The sequence below is a fragment of the Chrysemys picta genome, chromosome 2, assembly GCF_011386835.1.
Source record: "Chrysemys picta bellii isolate R12L10 chromosome 2, ASM1138683v2, whole genome shotgun sequence".
In the NCBI taxonomy this organism is placed as follows: domain Eukaryota; kingdom Metazoa; phylum Chordata; order Testudines; family Emydidae; genus Chrysemys; species Chrysemys picta.
In genome coordinates this window covers 44743827-44762152 of record NC_088792.1, presented here as the reverse complement: position 1 = coordinate 44762152, position 18326 = coordinate 44743827, and the positions used below count along the sequence as shown (strand labels likewise).

Below are 18326 nucleotides of genomic sequence, written 5' to 3'. Positions count from 1 at the left end.
TCAAGCACCCTCTACTGAGAACACCTTCAATACATATAAATAAAAGGCCTGTTATCAAGTGTCTCAGCTAACCTCATCTGCCACTGTAGTATGTGGAGAAAAAGAGGCAGCAAGAACATTATAGATCAAAGTCAATTTACTACCAGGATCTCTTTCCCCAAACAAACAGCATCACCTCCATCTTATCCAAATTGAGCATCAACAGCCAATTTGTTCTCAGCCAACCCTAGTCTCTATTTATCATTCAGTCTTGATAAAAATATAACAGAGTTACGTGTCATCTACATACTGATGACACCGCATCTTAAATTATTATTATTTGTTAGTGTTGGCAGAGTGCTTGGCACTGAGTTACCCACAAGGAGTTTACAGTCTGGCTTAAATAAGACGGGATGCAGTGGTAATGGAGAAGGAGGGAGGTTTATGCAAATTAATGTAATGAGAGAGTTTGCTTTCAAAAGCCACACATCATGCTAGTTCCACTAATTCTGTTATATTGAATGGAAGGTTATAAGGTCATTTCAGGCATGAACAAGAGTGGGCAAAAGAAGCACTGAGTTGGGCATTGTTGGCAAACTTAAGAGAGGAGAGTTGTTAATTATGCAATAAGAAGCAAGTGTTGATACATAAGTGGGTTGGAATTCTTCAGAGCTTCATTGGGGAGGAGGAGAACTGTATCATTGTTTTAAATTTTTACATTACTTAGTTTTGGTGAGTTTGTTTACAAACTTCTTAAAGGGAGCATGTGACCAGGCCTACATAGAGGGTGATGCTCATTTTATTTCCTGAGCACATAAAATGTTGTTAATGCAGGCACATAATTTTCTGCACCCCAGTGCTCAGGATGGCAGCAGAAGAGGCAACTCTTTGATTATATTGCATGATCTTTTCTAAAAGCATTGGGGTAAATTGTGCCTCAGTGTTACCCAGAGCTCCCAGCTAACTGGCCTGATATGACAGAGGCGGCGAGGATGGGGCAGCATAGGCTTAGTTTCATCTCTTCCCTACTCCTCCTCTATCCAAGGGGTTTTACCAAGGAGCTGTACCTATGCTCCTGCAGGTATGATACCCAGGAGTGCTAGTAAAACTTTATTTTCTGACCCCAGTCAGCACATGGATCAAGATTACACCAACCTCTCACATTACAGGAGTCAAAGTATTCTGGCTCCAGTAGTTACTGTTAGAGGGATGGCTGTTTTCATTGCTCTCTGTAGAGCTGACAACAAGAGGAGGTAGGCTCCATGAACCATTCTTACCTTGTGTAAGGGGCCGGCCTCCTGGGTGTAGCTTGCTCACTTTCCTTCCAGTGCACACTATGCAAATGACAGGATGATAAGGTCCTATGAATGTAAACTTTCCTTCTCTGGCTTTCAAGCAGATTTCTCTGGTTTTGGTCTTGTGCTATACAAACATTAGCTTAGATCTATGAGCTAATTTTGAAGAACAGATGGTTTTAAAGCTTTTCCTAGAAATCAAATGTTATTTAAGATTTTAAAACGTTACCTCTCTAGCTGAAACTTGCAAGCTGGGTAAAACCAACTTGCACATTTAACAGTTACCAACTGAAGGGCTGAGTCTACATCCTTTGGGCACCCCTGTGCCATATGAAATCAATGGTTCTTTCAGGTGAGACAGGAATAAATACCCTGAATAGATAGTATGAGCTTTAGAGATAGCCAGTGTGAACCATTAAAAGGACCAAACCCTGGCCTCAATGAAGTCAGTATCAATACTCCCACTTCACTGGATGAAAATTTGGCCCCCAAATAATAAGAGGAGACTTCTAAATCCACAGTGCGCAGATCTTAGGCTTTGTGCCAGGCCTAGAATGTTATCCTTTCCCCTCTTTCTTATGGCTGTTGAGGAGAATGTGGGCTGTGATAGCTAAGTTTAGGCGCAATCCTTTGGTTTATGTTGTGATTTTTAAGCTGGCTGGGTGCCCATAGTTATATTTTAAAAATTTGAAGTGATAAACAATAAATAAATAATACAATGCATTACTGAGCAATAAAAACTGCTACATTATATAGTATATACCAAGGAATATTAATCCCTGTTCTACAGGGTATTCAAGACCCCATTGAGATAAACTGATCTTCAATGGGGAAGAATACAACCACAAAGTTCACATATTCAATATTTATTTTGATACTGTTTTCATTTCATAGGGTATGGATATGATTTCAACATCAAAAGGCACAAGTTTGTGATTTTTCTATCAATTATTAATAACTAATAGACATTTTTCACTCACCACAGAAGGTAAAACTACTTAAAATGGCATCTACATTGTGTATAAATCATTCTGCAGTGTTGCTAAGCCTCTCTTAGGTTGTTTGTTTGCCATAGAAAACAGCTTAGGATATATTTACCACTTCAGCAGAAGTTTAAAACTTTTGTTAAAGGACTCTGTGGGTACGTCTTTACTTACCGGAGGGTCCGGCGGCAGGCAATCGATGTTCTGGGATCGATCCTGGAAGTGCTCGCCATAGACGCCGGTACTCCAGCTCGGCGAGAGGAGTACGCGGCATCGACGGGGGAGCCTCCCTGCCGCGTCTGAACCCGCGGTAAGTTCGGACTAAGGTACTTTGAATTCAGCTACGTTATTAACGTAGCTGAATTTGCGTACCTTAGTCCGAAGTGGGGGCTTAGTGGGGACCAGGCCTGTGTATACCACGGACCTTACTTGGTAGAGCTCACTAAACTTCACTTTTCCATTTGAGTTTTGGGTTCCTATATTTTAAAATGAAATAGAATGAATGCTATATGAGACTGATGTTGCGATCAATGTATACAGATGCATGCTGTGTAATATTCTTACTTCTTTGAAGAAACAATATAGTGTAAGTTTATAAAGGCTGTTAACAAGCATTTAGACAGCTAGGAAAAACTGGACTTTGCTGCATATGCATTCAGTGACATCACATGGAGTGTGCATTCATCAGTTGATACGTGCAAAATGCTTGTGTGTGCATATACACTAATCCAGCGCAAATAAGTGATGGTCACTAAGGGTACGTCTTCACTTATCGGAGGGTCCGGCGGCAGGCAATCGATGTTCTGGGATCGTTTTATCACGTCTGGTTAAGACGTGATAAATCGATCCCGGAAGTGCTCGCCATCGACGCCGGTACTCCAGCTCGGCGAGAGGAGTACGCGGCATCGACGGGGGAGCCTTCCTGCCGCGTCTGGACCCGCGGTAAGTTCGGACTAAGGTACTTCGAATTCAGCTACGTTATTAACGTAGCTGAATTTGCGTACCTTAGTCCGAAGTGGGGGCTTAGTGGGGACCAGGCCTTAAACACCACCCTATACAGGAAACCTACTGACCGCTATACTTACCTACATGCCTCCAGCTTCCATCCAGGACACATCACACGATCCATTGTCTACAGCCAAGCCCTAAGATACAACCAAATTTGCTCCAATCCCTCAGACAGAGACGAACACCTACAAGATCTTTATCAAACATTTTTAAAACTGTAATACCCACCTGGAGAAGCGAGGAAACAGACTGACAGAGTGAGACGGTTACGCCAAAGTCACCTACTACAGGACAGGCCCAACAAGGAAAATAACAAAACACCACTGGCCATCACATACAGGCCCCAGCTAAAACCTCTCCAGTACATCATCAGCGATCTACAACCTATCATGGAAAACGATCCCTCACTCTCACAGACCTTGGGAGGCTGGCCAGTCCTTGCTTACAGACAGCCCCCCAACCTGGAGCAAATACTCACCAGCAACTACACACCACACCACACCAGAGAAACACTCACCCAGGAACCAATCCCTGTAACAAACCTTGTGGCCTACTCTGTCCCCATATCTACTCTAGTGACACCATAGAGGACCCATTCACATCAGCCACACCATCAGGGACTCATTCACCTGCACATCTACTAATGTGATATATGCCATCATGTGCCAGCAATGCCCCTCTGCCATGCACATTGGCCAAACCAGACAGTCTCTATGTAAAACAATAATGGACACAAATCGGACATCAGGAATGGTAACATACATAAGCCAGTAGGAGAACACTTTAATCTCCCTAGACAACTGCAGAACTAAAATTTGTTTGCAGATTTAACACCATTATTTTGGGCTTGAATAGGGACTGGGAGTGGCTGGCTCACTACATAGCAATTTTCCATCTCCTGGTATTGACACCTCCTCATCAATTATTGGGAGTGGACTGTATCCACCCTGATTGAACTGGCCCTGGTTCTCCACTTGTAAGGTAACTCGCTTCTCTTCATGAGTCAGCATAATAATGCCTGCATCTGTAATTTTCACTCCATGCATCTGAAGAAGTGGGGTTTTTAACCCACAAAAGCTTATGCCCAAATAAATCTGTTAGTCTTTAAGGTGCCACCGGACTCCTCGTTGTTTTTGTGGATACAGACTAACATGACTACCCCCCGATACTAATCCACTGTGTGTGTGTATTGAACAGTGAACCTACATGACTGGACTTCTTAATTTTATTTTTCTTTTATTTAAAAAAAAAATCAGAAAAATATTTCTTAATATCTCTAGGCCAACTCCTGATGCTGCTGCCCAGCAAGTGTGGGACCCAGCCAGGCTGGAGAGGAGAAGTTACTCCCTGGGTAGGGCCCACAGAGCTGCTCCATGGCTGCCAAAGCCTTGCCCACTCCTCAGACCTGCCCCCACCACCACACTGCCCTACATTGCAGTTCAGTTTTCAGAATCACATTTGGAGGAACGCAATGCCTCTCCTACCTAATGTCCCTGAGGGAAGCATCTAGCCAGAAGAGTGAAAGACAGTAAAAGAGAAAGTGGCCAGCTACTCTCCCACAGCAATGGAGTCACCTGACCGCCTTGAAGTGGAGTCTTTGGCCACGATTGGGGCTTACTGGGACCAAAGAACTTCTCCCCTCAGTGGGCAAGGATCAGGTGGACTCAGGTTTCGGTCCCCCCCTTCTGGGGGTCATGTAATAATTTTTGTTGTCAGAAGGGGTCACGGTGGAATGAAGTTTGAGAACCCCTGCCCTAATCCGTGAGCTCCCTCCCATGAAAACCAGATTTTGCACAGATTTTATCTAGTAGAGAGCTTAGAATGACACAGTTAAAGGCAATAGGCTGCGAGTGAGGAAACCTAAGGAGCTAATTTAAGAGACAATCTCTCCCTGCTGGAACGCCTCCACAAAAAATATCAGCGTTCAGAGCTTTTCACAGCTCACATCATTGCACTCCTAAACAGCTCCTAAAGTCCCGAGGAACTGGTGATAAGTACAGACCAATGGTCTGTATTGTTAACTTTTAAAACACATGCAAATCATGATTACAAAAATCAATACCACAAATTTCCACTGAAAATGTCATTGAAAAATACGTGAAACGGCATAATTATCAGAATGATGAAGATGATGCATACATCTCCTGGCATGTATATTCACTGGGAGATAATTGCATGGGCTTGAATTTTCAGTACCCAGTGAGATCACTGTCTTTATCTAGGTTATAAATATGAATTTAGAAATTTATTTCATTTTTAAAGCAAAACCCCTTCTGTAAAAATGTTCTGCTATCAAAGATAATATGTAAGGAAGTTCTGTTTCTTATACTTTGTAATCTAGTTTCACAAGACTTCCTTACATGATACAATCTAAGCTGGAAATGCATACAGATTTATTGCTGATTACAACTGAGAATTTTCTCAACAACATCAAATACTCCTCTCCAGTTCAGTCTGAGCAGAATATAGATAGAACATTTCAGTTGACACAAATGTACTAAAACTGTTTTAGAGGGTATTGTGGGAAAAACATCAATTGAAAAATTGATAGCAACTTGAGTTGATTAATGTATGCATTGTTTCAGAGCTGCATGCAATCTTCTTGGCAATAATTCTATTTCCATACTTAAGCCAACTTGCCAATTATCATTATGCATAACTATGAAACTGGGACAAAAAAAAAACTTTGATGATAATGTTTACATCTCATATAGTATGCGCATAAATTTAATCTAGCGTAACAGAAAATCCAAAAGCTGCCCTTTTATTACTAAAATAGTAATAGTTATCTTGCTATTGGATGCACAGCAGTATATATAGAGCACTAAACAACACTCTCAGGTATGCAGACATACATCTCATGACAAATTCTTGTTACTCGTGCAGTAGTTGATTTCACAAGATAAGCAGTGATGAGTACCCACATAAAACATACAAATGCAGGAGTGAGCCCTGAATGTCTAGATTAATATTACAGTGACTGTCTGATATAATCCATGCAAAATATAATCATAAACCAAGTGTTTTTAATACTGCTAACTTCTGAAACATTTTTTAAAACATATGAGTGAACAATAGAGCTGGTGGAATACTGCAAATACAGTGTTCATAGATGTTCATTTGAATTTCAAAAACCTGTTTGGGTCAATCATATTAAAGTCCCTACAGTAACTCTTCGCTTAAAGTCGTCCAGGTTAACATTATTTCATTATTAGGTTGATGATCTACTAGAGAACATACTCGTTTAAAGTCGCACAAAGTTCCTTTATAAGGTTGTTTGGCTTGCTCTGCCCGCCTGCCTGGTGCTCCTGCCAGGGAGCGGGCAAGGCCCCGACCCTGCTCCCAGCAGGACCGCCGGGCGGGTGGAACCAGGCAACCCCCGTGCCCTAACCCCTACCTCAACCAAGCTTCATAATCATCATTGGTGAGTACAGTATTACATTGTTTAAAATTATTTAAGACTTATACTGTATATGTATATAATGTCTTTTGTCTGGCAGAAAAAATTTCCCTGGACCCTAATCCCCCCCCCCCATTTACATTAATTGTTATGGAGAAATTGGATTCACTTAACATCGTTTAGTTTAAAGTAGCATTTTCCAGGAACATAACTACAATGTTAAGCACAGAGTTACTATATTTATTTGCTATTCAGGAACATTTTCATGGATGGACTTTTGCATGCATACATATTTGGGGCATTATTGTTCTTCCTCATGGGGATTACTTATATCCTGGAGTTGGTGAATCAGACTCTTAATGATGCTACACTTGAGGTTGAGGGTTCCAGTTTTCCGCAGGCTCACCTATGTACATCTAGTGGTGTTTGGCAATGCCTTCACACTTTTGAGAGCAGATTTTGACTCTTTATGTAAACCATAGCTGACTTAGGAACGCAATATTGTTTTGCGGTGATGTCCTAGATCAGGGGTGGGCAAACTTTTTGACCCGAGGGCCACATTGGGGAATAGAAATTGTATGGCGGGCCATGAATGCTCACAAAATTGGGGTTGGGGTGTGGGAAGGGGTGCAGGTTCTGTCTGGGGGTCCAAGCTCTGGGGTGGGGCTGGGGATGAGAGGTTTGGGGTGCAGGAGGGTGCTCTGGGCTGGGATCGAGGGGTTTGGAGAGCGGGAGGGGGATCAGGGATGGGGCAGGGGGTTGGGGCCTGGGAAGAGACTCAGGGATGCAGGCTCTGAGCAGCACTTACCTCAACCGACTCCTGGAAGCAGTGGCATGTCCCTTCTCTGGCTCCTATGCAGACGTGCGGCCAGGCGGCTCTGCATGCTGCCCCACGCTGCAGCTCCCATCCCATTGAAGCGCCGGAGCGGGCGATTGGAGCACGAAGGAGCTGGAGCAGGGCCATCCCGGGGCTTCCGGGAGCCGCATGGTGCGGACCCCAACCTTGCGCCCTGGCTGGAGCGCCAAAGCGGGGCCCGATCCTGATCCCCAGTGGGTGCTCGCGAGCCAGTTTAAAACAGTTCATGGCCCGGATCCGGCCCGCAGTTTGCCCACCCCTGTCCTAGATCATGAGCTGTCAAAGAAGGATCAGAGTTTGTGGTGTAATTGTGATTCCCATGATGCACCATCTCCCCTCACAAGGAGGGGAGAATGTGGGCATCATGGGAGATGAAGTTCAAGTAGGAACCAGATCTTAAACAGGAGAGTGGGAGAATAAGGCAACTGAACTGAAACTCCCATGAGGCAGATGCATTTCAGAATTGAAATTTTCCAGTTTTTGATTTTTCACCAAAAAGACACAATTTTCCATAGGGAAAAAAATCCTAACAGCTCTACCTCTCTTCTCCTGCCTCCTCACCAGATATCCTAATGCTGGTGAGAAAAGTGACATTTCCAGTTCTCAAAGTATGTTTCCCACAAGAACTAGGTGAGATGGAGCACAAGGACTTAAAGGTGGTTAACAAGCATTATGTGCCAAACACAAATCTTCTAGCTGAAAGAGATAAATTCTATTAAATAAACTAAATGAAAAGAGAAAATATCTCTGCATTCTAGTCAGTCTTAAAAATCCCCCCACCCCCCTTTTTTTTGTCATTTTGATAACTTTTTACAAGAAGCCCTTACAAATCATTTGTTCTTGGGATAAGGAAACCTGAATTAGAGAGAGGCTACTGAACACTGTTCATACAAAGGATCTTATCCTGAAATGAGACTACTCACATAAGTAAAGTTACTCACTTGCTTTAGTCTTCAAGGGCACAGGGAAAAATTCTCTACACTTTGAGAAAGCACCTCTGTCAGTTTTCCACATGAAAGGAGCAAAGTCTAGTCCATGGACAAAGATGACTATATAGTTCACCACATCCCAGATAAGCAAAATGGATGTGTCTCTGTTTATGTTGCTGGAGAAACAGAGCACTCTTTCTTCAACAAGCTATAGTGTAGGAGCTATGGTAAGAAGGGACAGCATGCTGACCAGGCCTGAAATGCACCACAACAGTTCAGAAAGGAATGTGCTGAGAAGAAGTAATTAATGCTTACCAGAGTGAACCACCAACCTAGCTACTTGAGGAATGGCCTACTTTAGAAACTGTGCCTCTTCATTCTATATCATTTCTCAAAACTGTATGTAACGCAGAATAAACTGAACTGAAATGCTGGGTTGAGTGTAAATATACATGAATTGAAAGTGTGAGAAGAAGTGAATACAAGGGTAACAATACCTGTGATTTCTGAAGAAACAAACATTTATTGATGCAAAACTGAGAGAAGCTGATCTAATTTTACAAAACAATAATCAGGGAACAATAAAAGTATTAGGATGGCAGGAGAGTATGTCAAAACATAAATGCACCTGCTTATCATTACCATTAATTGTGGATGAAGGTAGGGTTACCATATTTTGTGCCTCCTAATGGAGGACACTCCCGGGGGCCCTGGCCCCGCCCCCAGCCCCGCCCCAACTCCGCCCCCTCCCAAAGTCTCCGCCCCCTCCCCTGCTTCCCGTGAACATTTAATTCGCGGGAAGCCTGAAGCAGGTAAGGGGGGGGTGTGGGGGGGAGGAGGCGCGGCCCCGGCCGACCACCCCCGGCTCCCGGCTCCCAGCCCCGCGGGCCCAGCTCCCTGACCCCGGCCCGGCTCCCAGCCCCGCGGGCCCGGCCCGGCTCCCAGCCCCGCGGGCCCGGCCCGGCTCCCCGAGCCCGGCTCCCCGACCCCGGCCCGGCTCCCCGACCCCGGCTCCCCGACCCCGGCCCGGCTCCCAGCCCGGCTCCCCGACCCCGGCCCGGCTCCCAGCCCCGCGGGCCCGGCTCCCCGACCCCGGCCCGGCTCCCCGGCCCCGCAGGCCCAGCCCGGCCCCGCGCCCCCGGCCCCGCGGGACCGGCCCGGCACTGCGACCCTGGCCCGGCCTGGCCCCCGGCCCGGCTCCCGGCCCGGCACCATGTCCCCGGCCCCGCGACCCCAGCCCCGCACAAAGAGGCCCCGGCTGAGCCTCACGATTTTCCCGGACATGCCCGGCTTTTGGGGATTTCCCCCCGGACGGGGATTTGAGCCCCCAAAAGCCGGACATGTCCGGGAAAATCCGGACGTATGGTAACCCTAAAAGGAAATGGCCCTTTGCTGATAGCAGACATTGGCTGAAAAAGGTTAAATTGGACTGTAATGCCATGCACAATGTGTTGAATCCAGTGACAGAATTAGAAACAAACTATGAAGCTGTATATAACACATATACAGGGTTAATAAAAGGTATAACAGCAAAGCTGCATGTGGCTAAAAGTGCATTTATACATTTCTAAGGGCCTGTCCTGTTCCTTATGCTTTGCAGGAACTCATAGAAGGGCAGCAAGAAGAATTGAAAAAGCAGGAAATCATTTCACCTGTTAAATTCAGTGAGTGGGCTGCATGACTGTTTATGCTCCCAAAAGGGGTAGAAGTGTTAGAATTTGTAGGAAATACAGCACAAGTCAGCAGGAGACGCAGGAAAACCTCTGGTGTGTAAAATGTCTGAAGTGACAAGTTTAGAAATACCTAGATGTATGTGGGAGTGATTTTACCTAGTTATTGCACCATGCCTACAAAGGTGCATAGTTTTGCAAGTGTGCTGTATGCTTTCATTCTAGAAGGGGAGGAGAGTTTCCTGCCAGGTGGCCATAGTCTACTCCTCCTGAGATAGCTCTCAGAGACTTTTGTCACAGAGGAATGTAAGTACCATTTTATGTTTTTCTTTTCTGTTTTTACCTCACTGTTTTGTTGCTTTTTGATTATTTTGTAACTTTGATTCCATTTATCCTGCCTTTTCACAGAAGCTGAAGAAGAAACTCTACAAGTCAGTTTATTTGTTGCAGCTGTTGGTTCATTGTTTGTTCCTTTTTATGGAATGTTTTTTAACCAAAAGTTTTATTTTATATTTCTGTGCCGATAGTATGTCCCCAAAGGTTTCTATGGCAGAGCAAACAGCAGACCCATTTTCACTGCTGTCAGAACTGCTAAGGGGACAGAACATTGTGGGATGATGTGTTTATGCTGAAAGATATACTGGCTACGTGGCCTGCCAGCTACTACTCACACTTGCATCTCTCAGGGGGATCCCTCCTTTCCAGCAGCCACCATCTATTTTGAATTTCATATACTGTGTGTTGGACAACTGCCTGGCCCTTAACTTGCTTTCTTAGTGTGCCCCATAGTTGTGCTTGGTGCAGGTCCCTCCTTCATGGTGACCATGAAAAGGACCTTTCTTTGTTCAGGTCCAAAGTAGCTAGCAGCTCCACAGTAAGGGGAAATTGAGAGCTTCCTGTGACCTGACCCAGCCCTGCTGCTTTGTACTTGGTGTCCATAATTCCACAATCCTCACATCATCTCCTACTTCCTGAGATGTTTTTTAAAACTCCCACTGTTGCTACTTGCTACACAGAGGGACAGGGAGAGGAGTCAGTTGTAGAGTCCTTATTGCACCTGCTTACGTGCCTGTGGCCACCTTATATTATTTCTAAGTATGTTTGAATTATTTTTATTTTTTTAATTATTGGAACAACAGTGCATATGCCAACTCTAGCCTCTGCTAACAGAATGAGACACGCATTTTTGAAAATTTAGCCTTTTAGAACTGAGAATTCACTTTGCATATTGGTGAAATGAAGCCACTGTTGAAATGTAATATACCAGCCCTTTAACCCTTACTACAAAACAGTATGGGGAAAGGAGGTGAAAAATACTGTATTCAAGTGAAGCTGCAGGGAAATTTATTGAAGAAGTTGAAATTTGGCTAGGACATTGGATTTAACTCTGTTTTTGCAAAAATACCAAGGAATTTTTTAATAACCCTAAGTAATATAAACTTTGAGATATAAACTGAAGTATGTATCTGAAAACCCTCAAGCAGCATAGTGCATACTAACAGCTTTGACTGAGAACTGATTCAGAGGCAAGAGAACCAGCTGAATCACCAGCACCACTTCCTCAAGAAGCCTGAGTTCTCCTTGGAAGTTTCAGATCCAAGTACTTACCAGCTCCAACCTTGCTAAGCCTGTGAGATCTGACAGGATGACTTTCTGAGAGGGTTGGCTGCAGATCAGTATCACAGTATATCTGTCACAGATGAAGAACTACATACAGTGCATGGATCAATGTAATCCATTCAAGGCCATAAAAATCCTCCAGAGAGTGTCACAAATCCCTTGTAAATGCTTGATTTTGTGTTTGGATCTCATTGCATTTAGCTAAGAGAAGTTTTATTAGAAAATTTCCTACCACCTACACATGAAAGGCTCAAAACCTAAGTTATTTCAGCTAAGGTCAAAAAGACTAAATATCTTAAAGACAGAAATGCTGCTCTTGGACAAGATATTTCTCCCCTCTGTTCAGACCACCCTTCTTTTCCATCACCTTGGCATCATACTTGAACCTGAAATTCTGTGAATTTCCCACATTCTGTGTGTCCATTAATATACTTGTACTGCCTCTAGAACACTGACCATATACAACTCCATGATGATAAAAAAAATATTTTTTTAATAATAATTTGAGATATACCTATCACATAGAACTAGAAGGGACCTTGAAAGGTCATCAAGTCCAGCCCCCTGCCTTCTCTAGCAGGACTAAGTACTAATTTTTTGCCCCAGATCCCTAAGTGGCCCCCATAAGGATTGAACTCACAACCCTGGATTTAGCAGGCCAATGCGTAAACCACTGAGCTATCCCTCCCACCAAATCCTGTGTGCTACTGATGTGTGCTACTGAGTCCACTCCACTTCTGCTAAAATCCTCACCAGTATTTCCATATCCCCCTCTTTTACTTCCATATTTGAAGGTCCTTACATAGCCCCTTTCACCTAAGAGTGAGGGATGGTGGGGGGTAGACAAACCATTAAAGTACAGATCCTATGCCACTGCCCCTCCCCTGAATAAATGCCATATCACCTTCCTCTACACAGACAGAATGACAGAATGCACACCTACTAGTAGTCTCCCACATATTGCCACGCTCATTATGCCAAAGACCTTCTTCAGACATGGAGGGGGGCTGGATTTGCTTACTGAACAATAGCAAAATACACTAAATAAATACTATGAAAGAATCCAGTCTGAGAAACCCTTGTTCACATAGCCATGAAATTTGATAAAGGTATTTAAAATATTCACTACTGTTCTCATTTCTGAAAGCATAGCCTTAAGCCTACTGACATTTCATGGTCTGTTAATACAAAACGCTTTAAATATAGAAAGGTACACATTATACATTAAAGACTATGTAGACTCATGCATGAGATAGCCTGTACTTTATCAACCTAGGATTGCTTCACGGTAAAAATTATAAATATTGAATATTCAAGACTATTGCCATAAAAAATTACCGCAAGACATAAACCTATATCTTTCAAAGTTAAATTTGGAGTTATTAAATAAAATTACAAGTACATTATAATACAGAAGACATAAATGTCTCATGCTCAAAACTTCCCTTCTGAAACTTTAAATCATAACTAATATTGGATAATATTTCTAAGCACTAAAATGTGTTTGATAAGTCACTAACCCTTGGTATGTAGAGGTTTGCTTCAGTAATGTTATAATATATGCAGATGCTTTTTTCTGTTCACATCTGAGTTTTATACAATTTCAATCTAGATAGAGTTGATGATCAATAAGGATGAAGTTTGGAGTGTTATAGTTATGTAGCCACCCATAGGTAAATCTACAGTACCACTGCTTCCTAAATATGATACTGAAGTAGTACCTAGTTTAGCAACTAGTAACTTCTAACATGTTTGTCTAAAAAAATTCCATGGTCTTTTATCACCATTCCAGGTTATAATGTAGATTACAAGGAAGGTTTCAATCCTCCAAATACTTAAAAGACATGAGTAATTTTACTTATGAATAATCACACTGGAGTAAATTGGAGTTTTATGTGAGTAAAGTGAGCCAGTCTTGGCCTTGAGTGACCACAGATGTAATTATGTAGGTACTGGTTATTACTCTGTGTTAAAGTTTGGTTCTATGTTTCCACTTAAAACAGACAAAGAGTCCTGTGGCACCTTATAGACTAACAGACGTATTGGAGCATAAACTTTCGTGGGTGAATATCCACTTCATTGGATGCATGATATTCACCCACGAAAGCTTATGCTCCAATACGTCTGTTAGTCTATAAGGTGCCACAGGACTCTTTGTTCCTTTTTACAGATCCAGACTAACATGGCTATCCCTCTGATACTTAAAACAGAGATTCTCAGATTAAGTGTAAAAAAATAGTGTTAATGCAACATTCAGATTCAGAAATTAAGCACTCAGAAGTACAGAAATTCAAGACTTAAGGTTACTCCCAACAGTAACTCAGCAATGTTACATATCCTATACACTTTATGGTGTATGTTAATAAAAAGTAATGGTACATTATTATTTACAGGTAGCACTGAGAGCAAGAATAGAAAAATCAAAAAATTACTACTTCCTAAAAAAAACCTTAACTTTTGAATTTTCTGACATCTGAGTGCTTGATTTCTCCACCGCATTTCTTTATAACAGCATTTTCTTTTCCTTTTTGCTTTAAGGAATACCACATTAACATATAAATATAGATTTGATTGGTTTGCTGTGATTACAGCCCAATAAAACTTGTAAATTTCTTGAACTAGACCAGGACTAAAATCAGTGCAACTAAGGATATGTCCATACTACCCGCCGGATCGGCGGGCAGCGATCGATCCAGCGGGGGTCAATTTATCGCATCTAGTCTAGACACGATAAATCGACCCCCAAGCGCTCTCCCATCGACTCCTGTACTCCACCGCCATGAGAGACGCAGGTAGAGTCAACGGGGGAGTGGCTGCAGTCAACTCACCGCAGTGAAGACACCGCGGTGAGTAGATCTCAGTACGTCTACTTCAGCTACATTATTCAGCTACATAACCCACTGTGTAGGGTTATAGGCTGAAAGAAAGAGAAACAAGTTGAAAACACAGAGGGAAATAGTATATTCCAACTATAATTTTAGGGTACATATTTCCAGTTACTTTTTTCCAATTTGAGCTCTGATAAATTGAATACAAGGAAAGTTCTACTAAAGTTTAACTGTAAACATTTTCTATATCTCCCACTTAGAGAATATTGGATCCTTTGGGGGGAGTGGGTGGAAAGGATATGCACCACTTTTTACCTCTCTTTATAACTTGGACAGAAATTTCATTTTAAATACACCACAAATAATCTATTCATAGAGTTCTAACACCTTGTGCCAGGAATGCATATATGCAAGAAATGCAGAATTGAGCCTATATATTAGAACTCAAGGTAGTTTGGGAGACACATTTACTATGGATATTAGATAATCTAGAATTGAAAAGTAGGAGAAAAAAATCCATATGTGTTTTCTATTTCTCTGTTGCATGGCACATACAAATATGCATATTTCATGCACACAGAGACAATTCATTTGTACATGCAGTTATAAGCAGAGCTAAAATTGTTACTGAGGATTTTTACAAGACCTTCTGTTACAGAGTTTTACATGAAATACTGTGAGCTTGATTCTGCTATTACTAGCAGTGATGTAAGCCAGGAGAAGCTCCAATGAAATCAATAGACTCATACTGGTGTGAACTTGTGTACGTGAGAATAGAATCAAGCTTACTGTATAAGGAATATATATATATATATATATACATACACACACACACACACACACACACACACACACACACACACACCCCTTTTTATAAATATTTAAGGCCTAATCCAAAGACTTTCACTGACTTCAAAGGGGTTTGGATCAGGCACTTAGGTCAGAAATCCTGAAACAGTTCAAAAAGTATTAGACTATGGTGAATACCATCCCAGCAGTTTTACTATACTGTGTGATAAAAATAAAGCAATGGAAGTAAAATCCCCACATGTGAGGTCTCAGCACCCTGCCCTCTTACACTTTGTAGATTTCAGTTATATATGGAATTATTATTCAGATGACTCTATTGAATTGTTTTTGAATTATGAAATAAATAGGAAGCAGGGACTTTAATTACAACTGCATTTTCTAAAGTACGGACTGATACACATCAATAGGGGGAAATTTGGCCCTATTTAAGTCAATGAGAGTTTTGTTGAGACATCAGTGGGGACAGGATTCCACTTATTGTACACTAGCAGTGTACTGTAATGATAAGCTCTGTTTATGTTCTCTGAGCTTCAGTATCCATATGTAGTTTACACCTTCAGTTTTAATAGGTTTGTGAATGGAACAAATTACATTTCAATCACTGAACAACTTAAAAATAATGATGTCACCATAATTATTCAGATTTAAGCATACAAAGATACTATGCATTCTAGTCATTCTTATAACTAACAAGCAACAACTGGAATCAGACCTACAGTACCTTCTCTTGACATGATTCTCTACCTTATTTCTACAGCCCTCTTAATGAAGGGGAACTGGTACCAAACCTGCAGTCCCATGAATTCTTTATCTTTAAGATAACCTACCAAGGCAGATACTAAGTGGTATAAAATGCCTTTTAGCAACCCAGAAATGTTTTGTTTAAACATCTTGACAGTCTATATTTTTAGCAACCTTTCCCAAATCTTGATAAATTCTATATCGTCTTCCAGGATTGGTCTTGATAGGTAGTGCTTTTACCCCAAAGTCAAATAGATGTGACATACAAGTTGAGTTTTAACAGACAGGAAAACAAATAAAAGGTTGAGCATTCCTCTCCGTGTCTACACAGTGCAGAATCTACTAAACCATTACACTTGAAGCTGATCAGGCAAACGTTACAGCACCTCACCTCACCGGCTAACTTTTCTGTAAAACAAGAAGCTGCTGCAACTCATCAGCCATCTACAAAAATAACACAACATCTTTCAGTTTGTGTCACCAGGCTACAAAGCGTTAGGGGGGAATCTTTTTTCCCCTCTATCAAAGCAACAGAGCCTCTGCAAAACCCCTTAATCTCAGCCGCTTACATCACAAATAACTGTCTCGGGAGAAACTTTCCCAAGTGGCACACAGAGGCAGAGTGACAGAACCAGCAAATCTCTGTAAAACACCCAGATGACCGACTCTCGCTCGTGCCTAGGCAGAGCAGTACATAGACACCACCCCCCCCCCCACCCCCGTGCGCGCCTATGTGTTGATACACGATCCTGGTGTCCCCCACCCTCAGCCCTTGGTGTGGCTACCTGGGTGTAAGGGAATGAGCAATGCCAGTTACCGGGGAGTGAGCGCCTTTCTTGCAGAGCGGTCCCCTGAAGACTCCTTTAATGCCACGGTAGTGCCCGTTGCTGAGATGCCTGGAGCTGATGACCAGGTAGCACGCCATGCGGGTCCGGCCGGGCTGAGGACGGGGCAGGGGCTCAGCCCCGCCGTGCGCTGCTTGTGGGGGGGAAACGCGGGCTGGCCCCTCCTCAGCAGCAGCAGCAAGTGCTACCCCCGCTGGGGACACCGCCAGCGTGAAGCGGCGGGAGGAACAGCGACGGCGATCTCTCCCCCCGCGACGCGTCTCCCTCTCCCCCAGCGCCCGCCTTACAGCTGCCAGCAGCAGGATGCGCCGAGGGCAGCAGCGACAGCCCGAGCGCAGCGAGGGGAGCCGGGAAGCGGCCAGTCCGCATGCTGTTCCGCGGGGCTCCGGCAGCTCCGCCAGGAACCAGGGCAGGGCGCAACTTCCAGGCCGGGGGCGGCACCTCGCTAGCCCCGAACCTCCCAGCCGCGGGCACCGGCAGGCGCAAGCCAGGCGGGGGGTTCTCCGCGGCAGCCGGTCCCCATGGCCGGTCCCGCCGCCCGGCGGGGCGCTGCCTGCACCGGGCTGGCTCCGAGTCCTGGGCACCAAAGTCCTTCACGTGCCGCCGCCGCTGCGGCCAGCGCCTTAGCGCGGGGGCGGCGCCGGGAGAGCCCCTCAGCCGGCCCGCGAGCGAGGCAGCAGGTAGGAGCTGCCCCTCGCCGCTGTGCTGCCGGACGGGCTCGGAGCAGCAGGGACAGCGGCGGGAGAGGCGCACACAGGCGGGGGCAGCACGGCCGTGGCTGGCCCCTGCGTAACGGGGTCAGCCTGCGAGGAGCCCCTGAGCGCCGGCACCATCCTCGGCCCAGCACCTTGCCCCGGCTTCTCTGCTCAGGACCGATACAGCCTCTCCCTCCCTGCCTGTCTCCCCGCCCCCTCTCACTCCTCCCCCCCAGGCTGAAGACAGCCGCCACAGCTCCCCAGCTGGCTAGAACTGAGCTCCTCAAGCCCCCCGCAGCGGTACAGTATTAAAGGGGGACACGATGGTCTCCCAGCCATTCCTACCCGATGAGTGGCGCTGGAGTGCAATTGGGCCCTTCCCTGGAAAGCAAACCAGCCGGGAGTCAGGCTGCTTTGGGGGTGGCGTTAGACTCGGGCTGCTTGAGACGGAGGGAAATTCCTGTCTGCAGCCACCTGGTGTAGTAACCCGGGCCCCCGCAGCCGAAATTAGGCTTTCTCCTCCGGTCTGGCTGTACCGGGGTGGGATGAATGATCGTCTCCCAGCAGCCAGCTACGAGAATGGAAGAGATTCCTGCCAATGCCTCCACTGTTGACAAGAAGCACAGATTTACAGGGGACAATGATGAGAGAGGCAAAGCTGCACGTG

The 18326-nt window shown here is 44.4% G+C and overlaps 1 protein-coding gene across 1 annotated transcript in view; it reads right to left on the bottom strand.

The window, feature by feature from the left end:
- Positions 1-17845, bottom strand: part of ZNF804B (zinc finger protein 804B) — a 364064-nt gene extending 346219 nt beyond the window's left edge. Inside the window, exon 1 of the mRNA XM_065586988.1 lies at positions 16937-17845. Within this exon, the coding sequence (XP_065443060.1) occupies positions 16937-17044 (108 nt within the window). The 5' untranslated portion in view covers positions 17045-17845. The remainder of the gene's footprint in view (positions 1-16936) is intronic.
- Between the last annotated feature and the right edge of the window lie 481 nt (positions 17846-18326).